Source organism: Camelus ferus, chromosome 2 (assembly GCF_009834535.1).
Source record: "Camelus ferus isolate YT-003-E chromosome 2, BCGSAC_Cfer_1.0, whole genome shotgun sequence".
Classification (NCBI taxonomy): domain Eukaryota; kingdom Metazoa; phylum Chordata; class Mammalia; order Artiodactyla; family Camelidae; genus Camelus; species Camelus ferus.
Window position 1 is genome coordinate 1,675,801 of NC_045697.1, and position 13,995 is coordinate 1,689,795.

General features: G+C 63.3%; 1 protein-coding gene across 7 annotated transcripts in view; it reads left to right on the plus strand.

Annotated features, from left to right (window-relative positions):
* The window catches only part of SH3BP2 (SH3 domain binding protein 2), a 34,187-nt gene that overhangs the window by 18,252 nt on the left and 1,940 nt on the right, over nt 1-13,995 (plus strand). For 5 of the 7 annotated variants that reach the window (XM_032492918.1, XM_032492921.1, XM_032492936.1 and 2 more), the window contains 9 exons: nt 5,319-5,458; nt 6,421-6,523; nt 7,970-8,087; nt 8,408-8,478; nt 9,237-9,325; nt 9,581-9,649; nt 11,477-12,134; nt 13,433-13,556; nt 13,798-13,853. In XM_032492918.1, the coding sequence (XP_032348809.1) occupies nt 5,323-5,458; nt 6,421-6,523; nt 7,970-8,087; nt 8,408-8,478; nt 9,237-9,325; nt 9,581-9,649; nt 11,477-12,134; nt 13,433-13,556; nt 13,798-13,853 (1,424 nt within the window). In that variant the 5' untranslated portion in view covers nt 5,319-5,322. Of the gene's footprint in view, nt 1-3,436; nt 3,601-5,318; nt 5,459-6,420; nt 6,524-7,969; nt 8,088-8,407; nt 8,479-9,236; nt 9,326-9,580; nt 9,650-11,476; nt 12,135-13,432; nt 13,557-13,797; nt 13,854-13,995 lie in introns of those variants that run through there. The other 2 variants (XM_032492909.1, XM_032492943.1) reach the window with 2 other exon arrangements.

Genomic DNA, 13,995 nt, shown 5'->3' on the forward strand with positions numbered 1-13,995 from the left:
AGAAGGCGTGGGGGATACAGGAGCAGAGACTGGAGAATGTCCCTGCCCACCCCCCTGCCCAGTGTGTGTGCTTGAGCTCATGCACACGTGCAGGCTGAAGCACACGTCCACACGTGTGCACACACAAAATCACACACCTCCTGGAAGGGCCCAGGGAGCCCAGCAGCCACCCCCATGCCAGCCCCCCGACCCGCCCCGGGTGTCTCCCGAGCCCTGCCCCTGGCAGCCTGGAAGGCGAGTGCTGTCCCTGCTCACTGGGTGGCCTCAGTCCCCTCCTATGTGGGGGCAGATGGTCCCGAGGGCGGCCCTGTCACTGTGCTGCTGGGGTGTCAGGGCGCTGTGAGCACTGGGCTCTTCCAGGCCCAGTTTTAACTGACAGAAGACGAGAGGGCTTAGTGGAGGCTGGGCCTGGCAGGGTTCGAACCCAGGCCTCTGGCAGTTTCCCTGACAGCTCCCACAGGATGGCTCCGCGGGCACCCTCAGCAGCACAGGGAGGAGGCCCCGCTCTGGATGAGACTGAGGCTTCCTGCCCGTGAGCTGACAGGAAGGTCGTGGGGGTCCCTGGGATGAATGGAGGGCGTCCCTGGGGCTCTGTGACGCGGTGGGCACAGAGGGAGACAGCCAGGGAGGCTGAGCTGACCAGCTACGTGGGTGCCCCTTGACTTTCCTGGGAACCGGTGCAGCTGGAGCCTGTGAGCTGGGCTGAAATTCCCTAAGAGCTATGTGGTCACCACAGCCCGTTGTTACCCTACTCTCAGCCACCATGTCCCCTTTTCTGCTCCAGCTGGGCCTGGCACTGGGCATCTGGGCAGGTGCCAACCCAGCTCACCCTGTGGTGCAGGGTGGGGCCGGGGGGGCCGGAGGATGCTGGGGCATCAAGACAGGCTTGCCCTTTGACAGTCTGTCCTCTGGAGAGGGGCTGCGGGTATCGGCGCCTGTCCCTGAGGCAGGTGAAGCTGGAGCACAACCAGGCCCTGCCACGACCCACCCTCCCCACCCAAGATCAGTCAGTGGACACCTAAGAGCCCTCACTCTGCCCACAGAGGGACAGTGGCCAGGTGACACTGAGCCCCTCACAGGCCTGTGCCAACCTGCCCACTGAGCTGACCTGAGTGGGGCTGTGGGCCACCCCAGCTCCTGCCTCCAGCCTCGTGCAGAGCCAGGAGGAGGGGTGGGCTCCATCAGTCCTCACGGCGCTGCCCCCTGGCACCCAGCTCCCAGCGCACACACCAGGTCTCCTTATAGGACTGGGGAGGGTGCGATATATTGGGCTCAACATTCTATACCTCCTTTGGGGCTGCCTGGGTGCCCTCTCTGTGCTGAGCCTGAGCTGGAGAGGATGCGGGACAGTGACGAAGGACCCCTAGAGGTCGGGGGGACGGTCTGAAAGAGGGGATGCTTGAGCTAACTCTTCTCCCACTTCTGGGTTGTTTGGTGCGCGTGTAGAGAAACAGGCTGGCTTCTGTGCGTTGATCAGGTACCTGCCGCTGGCTGAGCTTGTCTATTAGTTCCCACCATTCTTTAGTGGGTTCCTTGGAATTTTCTGTATACATCTAATCTGTGAGTAGTTTTACTTTTTCCTGCCAATCTGTCTAGCTTTCATGTCTTTTTCGGGCCTAAGCTTCCTGGCTAGAAGCCCTGTTACAAGTTTGAATAGAAGTGACAAGAGCAGACATCCTTGCCTTGTCCCTGACTTTAGGGGAAAGCTTTCCGTCACTCAGCACCGATCACGACGTTGACTCTGGCTCTTCGCAGACGCCTTTACCAGGCTGAGGAGGTCTCCTCCTGTTCCTGGTCTGCTGAGTGTTGTTCTCGTCCTGTAGGATTGTCAGATTTTGTCAAATGCTTTCTCTGCATCTATTGAGAGGATCGTATGGGTTTTGTTCTTTATTTGATTGATATGTTGTATTACACTCTTTGAATCTTGGAAGTTAAATCAACCTTGCATTCCTAGGATAATCCCACTCGGCATGGCGAAGAAGCCTTTTCACAGGGTGCTGGATTCAGTTTGCCAGTGTTGTTGGTGAAAAGCTTTGTCTGCATTCGCAAGGGATATGGGGCTGTAGTTTTCTTTTTTTGTGATGTTTTTGGTTTTGGTATCAGGGTAATGCTGACCTCTTAGAATGAGTGCCTTCCTGTTCTGTTTTTGGAAGAGTTCGTGAAGGACTGGTGTTCATTTGAACTGATTCTTGAGGGTTAAGGTAGTTCATTTGCAACTACAGGCAGTGGAAACAGTGTGGCCAGAGGTCTGCGGGTGGGAGCTTGGCAGATTTGAGTAAGGAGAGCCATGGGGTCTGGCTGGTGCAGGCACACAGGAGGCAGAGAAAGGTCCACAGGGGCTGGATACCGAAGAGCCAGCTGGACACAAGCAGGTCCTGGAGAGTCAAAACAGAGCAGTGATGGGAACAGCATGTATGTTGGAGAGTGGGCTGAGGGGAACGTGGTGGAGGAAAGAGATTGAGGAGAGGAAGTGGTGGGGGCTGCCCGGAGGTGGTGGAGAGGGGTCAGGCAGGGTGGCTGGGAGAAGGGGAGGTGGCCTAGAGGGCTGGGTATGCTGCAGGGGGAGGGACTGGCAAGAGCGCTGGAAACAGGCACAGGGGCAGGACAGAGCCTCAGTGTCTGGAGGCTGCAGTGAGAGGCCAGAGAGCTGGCCTGAGGTGGAGGCCAGGAAACCAGGGAGGGGCACCCAGTATAGACATCTAGGTGGGGGCCCAGCCCAGGGTGTTAGCTACCCTCTGCCGCAGGTGGCCCATCTTGGTGGCAGCCTGTATGCAGGTGGAAGGTAGAGGAGCAAAACGCCTGGGAGGCGAGCAAGGGCCTTCACCAGCCTTTAGCCAGCCTCGGAGTCTCTTGGGAGAGATGCCCACATATTTCCAAGCAGGTGGGAGCTGCCAAGGACCAGACCCTTGACGCCTGCAGGGAATCCAGGGCAGAGGCCCACAGGGTCTGATAGGCCAAGCATCCTGCCCAGGACGGGGACAGAGAAACCGCAGACCCGCGTGGGAGCCTGAGAGCTTGCGGCCCGGTGGGGGACTCCGCCGCCCAGACCAGCTTCAACCCCACCACAGCCGCGGGAGGCCGGGCGGCCCTCACCCCCATTGGCTCAGGGAGGAGAAGGCACTTTCCCAGGGGCTGGGCCAGCCAGGAGCCGGGTGGGACTGGGGCCTGGGCGCCGGAGCCTTGCAACCGCGGGGCACGGGCAGTGTTGGGGCTGTGAAGGAGCGGTGCCCCGTTTGCATCAGTGGCTTCCTGCCCCAGGGCTGCACCTCAGACGCCGGCCCCGCGGCCGCGTCCTCAGTGCGGCGGACCTGGAAACTGAGGCCCCGCGGGGGGGACGGGGCGGGGCGGCCGGCTCACCTGCGTCCGGCCCGCCCGAGAGGGGCGGAGCCGGCGGCCGGGTGGGGGCGGGGGGCGGCGGAGCCGGGGGCGCGGCGGCATGGCGGGCGCGGGGCTGCGGCCGCGGGGCTGGGGCCGGCGGGAGGCGGGCGCCGGGGACGAGGCGGCGGCCGGGGTGCGCGGCCCGGGGCCGTGTCGGTGCGCGCAGGGGAGGCGGGCGCGGGCCGCCCCCCGGAACCCAGCCGTGCCCGCCGCGTGGACGCCGTGAGTACCGAGCCGGACCGAGCCGGCGCTTCCAGGGAGAACAAAGGCGGGCGTGGGCCCGCCTGGGTTGGACCTGGGGGCTCCGGGCGGGGCACCGGCCTGTCCGTCTGCCAGGACCTCCCGTGGGTGGGCGTGGGCGCGGAGCCCCCTCCTCCCTCTACTCTGTCCCGCGCCCGCTGGCCTGGAGCGGGAGTGGCCAGGCATAGGGCCGGCGCGCCTTGTTGGAGTCTCCACTGTTGGTGGGGGCGCGGGCCAGAGGGGTTGGCTTTGGGTGCAGGTGGGGCTGGAGGGACCCAGGAGCGGTCTCCTCCCAGGAGGCAGGAGGCGGTGAACATTTAATGGAGTCTGCCGGCTTGCTAAGAGCAGAGTGGTCTTTTGTGTGTGTGTGTGTGTGTGTGTGTGTGTGTGTGTGTTTAGGAATGGGGCCTGTAGTGGCAGGAGTTCCAGCAACACTGGGCCCCTGGTTCTGACCCTAACTGCTCCCTTAGGGTCTCAACAGTAGACTGACCCTACACCTGCTCTTCCAACTGCACTGGGAGCCCAGGAGGGACCAGGCCCCAGGTTGGGGGTGGCGGGAGGTACGGATAAAACAGTGCAGGGTGTGAGGGGCGCTGTTCAGAGGGACCAGGGGTGAGAGAGACCCCAAACTGAGATGCCTCACAGAAGAGGGCCTCAATCTGAGTCTTGAAGAATGGGTAGGAGCCCTCCGTGTGAGCGGGGTAGCAGTCATTCCAGGCAGAGCCCGGCAGTGTGAAGCTGAAACAGCCTGGCGGGTTTCGGGGAAAGCAGCTGGAACACGAGTAAGAGACTCTGGGACCTGGACTGTACGGTCCCGTGGGTCTGGGTTAACCCCCAGGCAGGATGCACTGTATGGTGCCTGCCCAAGTGATGCCCCAGGCTGACGGGGAGACCGGGTAGATTCGGCCACCCCACCAAATGGTTGTCATGGCCACTGTTAGCAAGGTGTGCTGCCCACCAGGCCAGATCAGCTCTGTCCTGGATGTGACAACTCTAGCAGCTGAGGCCCAGAGATTTCCCAGAAAGGGAGTCGGGATGGGAACTGCAGACCCTTGGCTGCCTGCTTCCTGCTTTCTGGCCTCGGGGACTTAAGAAAGGGATGGGCAGGAGTTGGTTAAGTGCAGGCAGGAGTGGAGGGTGGGGCATCTGGGGCATCAGAGCTGTTGGAGAGGGTGCCCAGGGGCTGCCCTCGTCCCTGTACCGCTTTAACTTTTCCCTTCTGGTTGTGACCCCAGTCACCTCCTCCTGGAAGCCCTCCCTGACTTCCCATCTAAGGCAGTCCCCATTATATACTCACTTGGCACTCAGACTTGGAGTGGTTATGGCTTAAGGCCTGACTTACCTGGACCAGAGGTTTCCTGAGTTCATGCTCTGCTGTACCCTAGCCCCTGGTTTAGTAGGTGTGTGGTGAATAAGCCAATGACAGTGAAGGAACACACTTGGCTCTTAGGGTCCCTGGAGATCAAGTGTGTGGCTGAAAGGACCTAGGGCTGATGGAGTGGACCAAGTGGCCTTTTCTCTCCCTGGGTCCCACCTGGTTGCCTGGGTCTTCAGAAAAGGGGTTTACTCACCTCTTGCTGCCTTGAATCTTCATGCTGTCTCCAGGGGCTTGGCAGTGTCCTTCCTGCATGCCCCCAGCTAAGCTATCTTCTGTCTCCCACCCCTGGCTGAGACATGTCCCCCTTCCTTTTTTATTGCAGCTTCATGGCGGCTGAGGAGATGCACTGGCCTGTCCCCATGAAGGCCATTGGTGCCCAGAACTTGCTAACCATGCCTGGGGGTGTGGCCAAGGCTGGCTACCTACACAAGAAGGGTGGCACCCAGCTGCAGCTGCTCAAATGTGAGTCCTCTGGGTGGGGAGGAGCATAAGGAGGGGACGTGGGGACACGGCTGAGCCCTGGCCCTGCTGCCCCGTTTCCTCACTGGACCAACTGGGCCAAGCAGCCTGCTTTTGCTTAGCATCTGCTGCCTTACCTGGTGGGCCCACGCTAGTATCCCTTCTTTCCCTGGTGCTGGCACCCCTGGCCTCCCCGGCCCCCAGGACTGGGTGGAAATAAGATGGGCATTTGGTGCACAGTGCTGACCAGCTGGCCAAGGGAGCTTCAGCCTGCGGCCAGGGGCTGGGGGCCCTTGTTGGCCTGGTAGGTCTGGCCCCTGGGTTAACCACTTTCTGGTGCCTGCCCGAGTGATGCCCCAGGCTGATGGGGAGACAAGGTAGATCCCAGCCACCCACGAAACAGTTGTCATGACCACTGATAATGAGGGTGTGCTGCCCACCAGGCTAGAACAGCTCTGTCCTGCATGTGACAGCTCTAGCAGCGGAGGCCCAGAGATTTCCCAGAAAGGGAGTCAGGATGGGAACTACAGACTCTTGGCTGCCTGCTTCCTGCTTCCTGGTCTCAGGGCTTTAAGAAAGGGATGGACAGAAGCTGGCTAAGGGCAGGCGGGAGTGGGGAACAGGGTGCCCTCACCTTATCGAGAGGGTGTTCAGTGAGTCAGGCAGTCACTCTGTCTGCAGCGAGCCAGCTTTAGTCCAGGGGCCCTGTGGTGACTCCACACAGCCCTCAACTCTACCCCTGCCCTGGAGCGGCCAGCACGCCCATGAGCTTGTCCGCATCTGGCCCCATGGTAGACCCCAGGGTGGGGGCGGCAGGCCAGCCCAGTTCCCTGCCTTCCATTCAGTGGTGTTCAAAGGCAGGCGTCCTGGCCTGGTGTTCCCAGGGCCCTGAGCGTAGTCCCCAGCGCGGGGCCTGCCTGCGACCCCAGCCCCGTGGCTCACCCTGCCCCCGACACCGCCCGCAGGGCCCCTGCGCTTTGTCATTGTCCACAAGCGCTGTGTCTACTACTTCAGGAGCAGCACGTCTGCCTCCCCGCAGGGCGCCTTCTCGCTGAGCGGCTACAACCGGTAAGTGTCCCCATGCCCACTGACCCCGGGCCCCACGGTCAGCTGCTCCACCCTGGTTCCCGTTCAAGGCAGGTCCCAGCTTTCCTGAGATGGCCCCACCCTCACCCCTTTGGACCACGTCCAGCCTCTTCCACCCCCGTCCTGGCCTCAGGGCAGCCTCGTCTTCTCCCTGAGTCGACCTGCCGTCTAACCTGAGTGCTTTGCCGAGGGCCTGAGGGCAAGGCTGAGGCTTTCTGACTCACGGTTGGGACAGCCTGCTCTCCAGGGTCCCCATTCAGTCATTGCCCAATGACTTCTGTGTCCCTCCTTCCTCCCCACCTTGCCCCCTCACCCATCACTGCCTCCTTCTGAATGGCCAAGAGCCCAGTCCACTCCCGGCCCTGCCCCAGGCTCCCTTGTCCCCGCTAAGGACTGGGCCCATGAGTCAGGCCATGATCTGACCTTGGGGGGCTCTGGGACTAATGGGCAGGTGGGCACTCCCCTCCACACACGCCGTGAGTTTGGGGTGGGGTGGGGTGGGGCATACTAGCCTGTGTGTGCCCACCCACACACACACACGCACAGCAGGGGTCAAGGGTGATTCCTGGCTCTAGGTCTTGATGTCATACCACTCAGGCCCTGCACCTGAGGGCATTGGTCTGTGTCTCTTGCCCTCCCAGGAGGGCCCGGCCACTCCTTCCTATGAGAACCCAGGGTCCGTGGTGTCAGTGGCAGGACTGAGACCCTTTGGGAGTGGCTGTAGACCCTGGCCTGCACCCAAGCTCTTGGCCCAGTGCAAGACCCCCAGGCAGAGGAGGGGGGAGGCTCCAAGCTCCTGTGGTTGTCAGTTGGTGGGTTAGAGCTCTGGGGGCCCCTGGAAAGGGACATTTCCTTTCCGTCGACACTCCACCTTCGACCTGATAGGGGAGCACTCTTGCCCCAGGGGATGGTCCAGGCCCTCTGATGGGTCATATGGGCATACCTGCCCCAGGTGCCCAGACTGGCAGTACCCCCACCCCACGGTAGACATTGTGATCTCTGTGCGAACCTCATGTCCCGGCTGTGGGAGCGGCCACAGTGAATCACTTGCTAGAAATGCTCTCAGACACCTGCCAGGCATCAGGGGTGGGGCGGAGGCTGACACGGAACCCCATGCAGGAGGGCCCCCAGCAGGCGGGCCGGGGCCAGGTGGGGTCCAAGGCATCCAAGTAAAGCCCTGATGGGCAGCAAGGGTGGCATGTCCTTGCCTCAGAGCCTCACGTGTGCTGCGCCCTGGAAGCCCTCCCACACGCCAGCGTCCTGTCTGCTCACTGCCCACCTCTGCCCACATGCGTCAGCCGCCGACCATCCACATCTTCCCGGTTCCTCGGGGCACGGTGCTGGGGCTGAAACTGGTTGGGGTGGGGGCCCTGCCAAGGCCGTCCCTGTGGGCGGGGACCGGGGTGACCACTGGACCTGTGCCCTTAGGGTGATGCGCGCCGCCGAGGAGACAACGTCCAACAACGTCTTCCCCTTCAAGATTGTCCACGTCAGCAGGAAGCACCGCACGTGGTTCTTCTCCGCCTCCTCTGAGGATGAGCGCAAGGTGAGGGGGGCCGGGGACTAACAGGGCCCTGGCCCGGCCCTGAGGGATGTGGCTGGGGCATGGGGTGCTGGGCGGGTGCTGCCCTCGGTCCTCCATCCTCGTGCCCGGAGCCAGCACCCTCACCCTGAGAACTCGCTGGCTCAGGGGGAAGCCTTGGATGGGCTGACGGGGCTGTAGCCCCAAGAGGGCCAACCAGGGCTGTCTCCCCGAAACCCTGTGGTGGGTGCAGACTAGCCGGTGCAGGGACGGGAGGTTAGGAGAGGCGAGGGAAGGGCTCTGCCCTGGCAGCAGCGCCCACTGAGGCCCTGACTGACCCACAGAGCTGGATGGCCTTGCTGCGCAGGGAGATCGGCCACTTCCATGAGAAGAAGGAGCTGCCTCTGGAGGCCAGGTGGGCCTGGGGCGTGACGGCGGGCAGGGTGTCACTGGGGTCCCTTGACCTTGACATGTGTGCCGTCCTCCTCACCCGTGGGGCTGGGCCCCGAATCCCCTCCTCCGAGGCTTTTCTGAAGGTGCCGCCTGGGCCACGTGTGTGGGGTGTGCACCTGCATGTGTGTGCCCGAGCGTGTGAGCATGTGTGCACACACCCCCATCAGTGGTTCTTGTTGAAGGGGCTACAGGTGCTTCTACCTGCCCTTTCAGGAGGCCCGGAGTCTGTAGTAGCTCAGACCTTTGGGTTCTCAGGCCTCTGACGCCCACTCTGGCTCACGAGGGAGTGAGACCAGAGTGAGTCCCCTCTGCGGTGGCTCAGCAAGCAGCAGGGGCTCTGGGTGCGCACAGCGTCCATCCTGCCCTGGAGATGAGGACACTGAGGCCCAGAGAGGGCTGGCACACCGAGGCTGCCCCGCAAGCCCTGCCAGAGCCCTGTGGGCACCCTCTGGGCAGTCAGGGCACCCTTGTGGCTAGAACCACAGTGGAGTTGAGGGAGGCGCCACAGCCCTCACGTCTGTCCTTGTGTGTTTATCTTTACACGTCCATGTGTCTCTGCGTGTGTCTTTGTGAGTCCTGTGCATCTGTCCACATCTGCGTGTCTGTGTCTGTGTGCACATGCCTGGGTCTGCATGTCTGTGTGTGTCATGCGTGTCCGTGCATGTGGGTGCCAGAGGCCCCCCGCCTGGCGCTCACCGCCCTGCCCTCCCCTGCACTCAGTGACTCCAGCTCGGACACAGACAGCTTCTACGGAGCGGTTGAGCGGCCCGTAGACATCAGCTTCTCTGCGTGCCCCGTGGACAGTGAGGGTGAGGCGCATCCCCACGTCCACAGCCCCACCACCTCTCCAGCCTGGCCACTGGCAGGGGCTGGGCCAGGTCCTCCTCTCAGGCTGCTGCCCAGGAGGGAGGCATGTTTGGCTTCCTCCCTGCTCTGTCCCTTTGGCCCCCCCAGGCAGCCTGGGTCTCGGGTCCCATCCTTGTCCTGAGGACCCCGCCCTGCCAGCCTGCCCTGGTGCTGCTGGCCTGGGCCGCCCTGGCTCTGACCCTCTGTCTGCCCCTCAGACTACGAGCATGACGATGAGGACGACTCGTACATGGAGCCCGACTCGCCCGAGCCCGGGAGGCCTGAGGGTAGGCGGGGCCAGCTGGGGGCTGGGGAGGCCTCGGGGCGAACGAAGAGCAGGGCCTGGGGCCTGGGGCCTGGGCCCCTTCCAGGCTGGGGGACTGGGGACTGCTCTGGGTGGCCTCAGGCCCGACAGGCTCCACCCCAGGCCTCAGTTTCCCTACTGTGGCCCGAGTATTAGGAGGAACAGAGCAGAAGAGGCTCGACACCCTTACTGGTCCTGCTCACCTGCTCCTCCTGCCTCCTGCAGTTAGCCGGGGTGGTAGGGGGCGGCGCACTTGGGATGCTGGGCTGAGAATTAGGGAAGGAGGGACAGCTCTCTCAGCACTTCCGCAAGCCAGAGGGTCACACGCTGCCCCACCCCCGCCCCCACCTCCCAAAGCACACAGCCCAGCGAGGGAGGCAGGCTTGTACCGGCCTTTAACTTACTCACATACCACAGTGGAGCACCGGACCGGTGTGGGAGGGCTGTGCCTCTGTCCTGCCCTCTGTCCGTCACTCCCTACCCCTGCCGTTTGTCCTCTGTCTCCGTCTCTCCCCTCTTTGCCTACTGTCCCATCACTCACCCTGTACCCCCGGTTCTCCTCCCCTAGCCCCAGCCCCTCTCATTCGTGTTCATTTCAGTATTTCTGGGACAGTTTCTCCACCTTCAGCCTCCCTGTGCCTTGGCCTCTATTCCAATGACCTTGTCTTCTTCCTGCCTCAACCCCCTTGTGTCCTCTTCTTAGCTCCACCTCCCCTCAAGTGCACCCAGGTCCAGCCCCCTTCCCTGCTACCAGCTCCCTCCCTCTGAGGTCTGGCTGCCACAGGCCTCCAGCCCACCAGGACCTGCGGGCCAGCACAGAGCCCACATCTCTCCCCAAGGCTGTGTTCTTTGCACCCGCACTCAAATGCTCCACCCTCTCCTGTCTCTGGCCTTGTGACACCAGCCCTGGGGAAGCCCCCGGCTCCGTCCGCCCTGCCCCCGCTGGAGGAGGCGCACAGGGCCTCGCTGCACATTCTCCCCCTGGCCCTCCGGGGGCCCAGCACTTTGCACACCTGCCGGCACTGTCTGGCCACTCAGGCTCCCCCTCTCAGAACATCTCTCGTCAGGGTTCCCACTGCAGGGTGGGAACCCTGGGTGGCACTTGGCCCAGTGCCCCCTCCCTGTCCCCACCTGCCCTGCCAGCACCAGGCATCTCATGCTCCAGGCCCCCTCCCACCTCCACCAGCCCTGCTCCTCCCGCACACCAGGCGACTGGAGGGCCACCCGGGTTCAGGCCTCTCCCACCTTTCTCCTGTCACAGCCGGGGCCACAGCCAGCATAGTCAGTGGGCTGCTGACGTGGTGGACATGTGCAGCCAGGCCCTCTCTCTGTGCTCTGGGCGTGTGCCCCGATACTTCCCTTGGTGTCCCATAGATGTCTCACAACATCTTAAACTTGTCATGAACACAACCCTTGTTTTCCTCCTAGCCTGCGCCCACCCTTCCTCGTCTCTGTGGGAATTCCAGCCTCCCACAGCTGAGGCCCCATCCTCAGAGGCCTCCTTGCCTCCTCTCTGCCTCTTGCTTTCCTCTCCAGGAACTTAATGGCTCCTGATGTGACATCTGGGCTTCAGGGAATTTGCACAGGCTGCTGTGTGGAGGAGGAAGGGGTGGGCTGGTAGCGTGGGCTGGGCCAGGACCCCAGGAGGAAGGCTGCATCAGGAGTGCTGGGCGTCGGGGCTGTAGGGTGGCCAGGCTGTGAGGGGCGCACACCTGCTTGGCCCCCTGCCATCCATTACTGGTGGAGGTGGCTCTGGTCCAGCCTCCAGCAGGCAACGTTTGCTCACCAGATGGGTCTCTTTGCTCTGCAGACGCCCTGATCCACCCGCCGGCCTACCCCCCACCTCCTGTGCCCACGCCCAGGAAGCCAGTCTTCTCTGATGTGCCTCGCACACACTCCTTTACCTCCAAGGGTCCAGGCCCCCTGCTGCCACCCCCGCCCCCTAAGCGCAGCCTCCCTGATGCTGGCTCAGCCACTGAGGACTCCAAGAGGGACCTGCTGGGATTGAAGCGGATTGAGCCCAGCCCCAGGGTACCCACTGCCTCCCGGAGGATGAGCGACCCCCCGCTGGGCAGCCCGCCCACCATGCCCGGCCTCCGGAAACCACCTTGCTTCCCTGAGAACACCTTCCATGAGAATACCAGCCCCAGCCTGGAGCCCCGGATCCCCAGCCACGGGGTCAGCTCTGCCAGCACGGCCACTGCCGTCTCCAGGAACTGTGACAAGCTCAAGTCCTTCCATCTGTCCTCTCGGGGGCCACCCATGCCTGAGCCTCCTCCCTTACCAGCCAACAAGCCCAAGTTCCTAAAGATGGCAGAGGAGGTCCCGCCAAGGGAGGCAGCCCGGCCCGGACTCTTTGGGCCCCCTGTGGCCCCCAAGCCGCCTGCACTGAAGCTACCCATGCCTGAGGCCACAGCCCGGCCTGCAGTCCTACCCAGGCCAGACAAGCCGCCCCTCCCCCAGCTCCAGTGAGTCTGTGGCACCGGTGCCATCGGGACCCCTCCCTGGCCTGTTCTCCCGCTGGCACCCCAGGCTCCCTGCCTCTGGCACCCAGCCCATGCTGGGAGCCCTGGCACAGGACAAGGAAGGGTCCGTGACTGCTCCAGTCTGCCTAGGCTGAGCGGCCCCCCACCTGGCCAGGATACAAGGGGCATCCAGCCTTGAAGCCCATCCCAACGGGTGGTAGACCTGGAGCCCTTGGCTGCCTTGGGGCACAGTGAGCAAGGAGGGTGGGGGGAGGTATGTGGCTGGGAGCCTCTCTGAGCCCGCTGCCTCTGCAGGCCCTCCTGACCCAGAGTGGCCCTCTCCAGCCCCGTCTGGGGCTCTGGATATGTCCCTCGCTCCAGAGCCACTAAGGCTGCCTGTGTGCCCTTCTCGACTGGGGACCTGCTGGAATGTGGCACAGGCCTGTGACACCCCCCCCCAGGGCCTGCTCCAGACACTTGTGTTTCATGGCTGGGCAGGGCCAGGACACCGGTGTGTCCCCGATCCCACAGTCATCCACGCCCCTGGCCATGGCCACAGAGGTTGGGGGCCCTCAGCAGTGAAGGCTCTGGGAGCCACGGGGGCGAGCCTCGAGTGGGTGCACTGATCCTATGCTCCCCAGCCGCCCTGCCCCAGCACCCTCCTCCCTCTGCCCCTGGGAAGTGCCGGGGAGGCCCTTGGCCACACCTGTGGTTGTGTTTCATGAGGGGCCACAGAGGCGCAGGCTGGGTCATTTGTCACTCTCTGGATCCGGCCCTGAGGGCCACAGGCAGCTTGGGCCGGGGATGGTTGGCCACAGTGCAGCCTCGCCCCCAGCCCGGCAGCCCCTCCTGTAACTCCCGCGAAGCCCTGGAGGCTTAGGACCACCTGGCCACAGGTGAGGGGCATGTGCCTTCAGCCCGACCCATCCACATGCATCCTCTGGTTGGTCAGTGGCAGAGCTGGGGCTGACACCCCCCTCAACCTGGGGCCTTTTCCATCCAATATCCAGACCACTTGTCCACAGTGTGACACCACCAGAGCCCAGGACCCCCCCTTGCCTGTGACCCCAGCCCTGGCTTCCAGGCCTCAGGCCATCGCTGCCACCCCATGGCGGTCAGCATGGACCCCTCCAGAGCTCTATGGTCGTGGGCCTTTGACAGCCACCAGGGCTGTAGCAGCCAGACCCCCTGGGTTCCAAGGCCTGGTGTGGTCATTTGGAGGGTGCGTGGGTGTGGTGTGTGTGGGGGCCTTTCCTGTGTCTGACAGTGACGTGGCCTTCCTGTCCTTGTTCCCCTCCCAGGCGGTCACCCCCTGATGGGCAGAGTTTCAGGAGCTTCTCCTTTGAAAAACCCCGGAAACCCTCGCAGGCTGACTCTTCACAGGCCGGCCCTGGTGGGGAGGACTCTGATGAGGACTATGAGAAGGCAAGGCCCAGTGGCGTGCCCAGGTCCCAGCTGTGGGTGGGTGGCTGCGGGAGAGCCACAGGCCAGGGCGGCCCCTCCCTGGCCATCTCGAGCCAGGAGCCCCAGGACCCTGGAGCTGGGGGGGATGAACACGGCACAGAGCCCCGGATCTTGGCACAGGTGGGCAGCCAGTGGCATGGTGGAGGGTGCTGGCCACAAGCACTGCTCAGACCTGACACGACCACCACCGGCCTCTCTCCAGGTGCCCCTGCCTAGCTCTGTCTTCATCAACACCACGGAATCCTGCGAAGTGGAGAGGTCAGCGTGAAGCCCTTCTTCCTCCAAAGCTTTGTTTTTACAGACATGAGGTTCCCGGCTGCTCCCCCCACCCCATCTTCCTGCTTCTCTGGTCCCCTCACTAGCCTTGGTGCTGGGCAGTTGCTGGCACAGTACCCGGCCA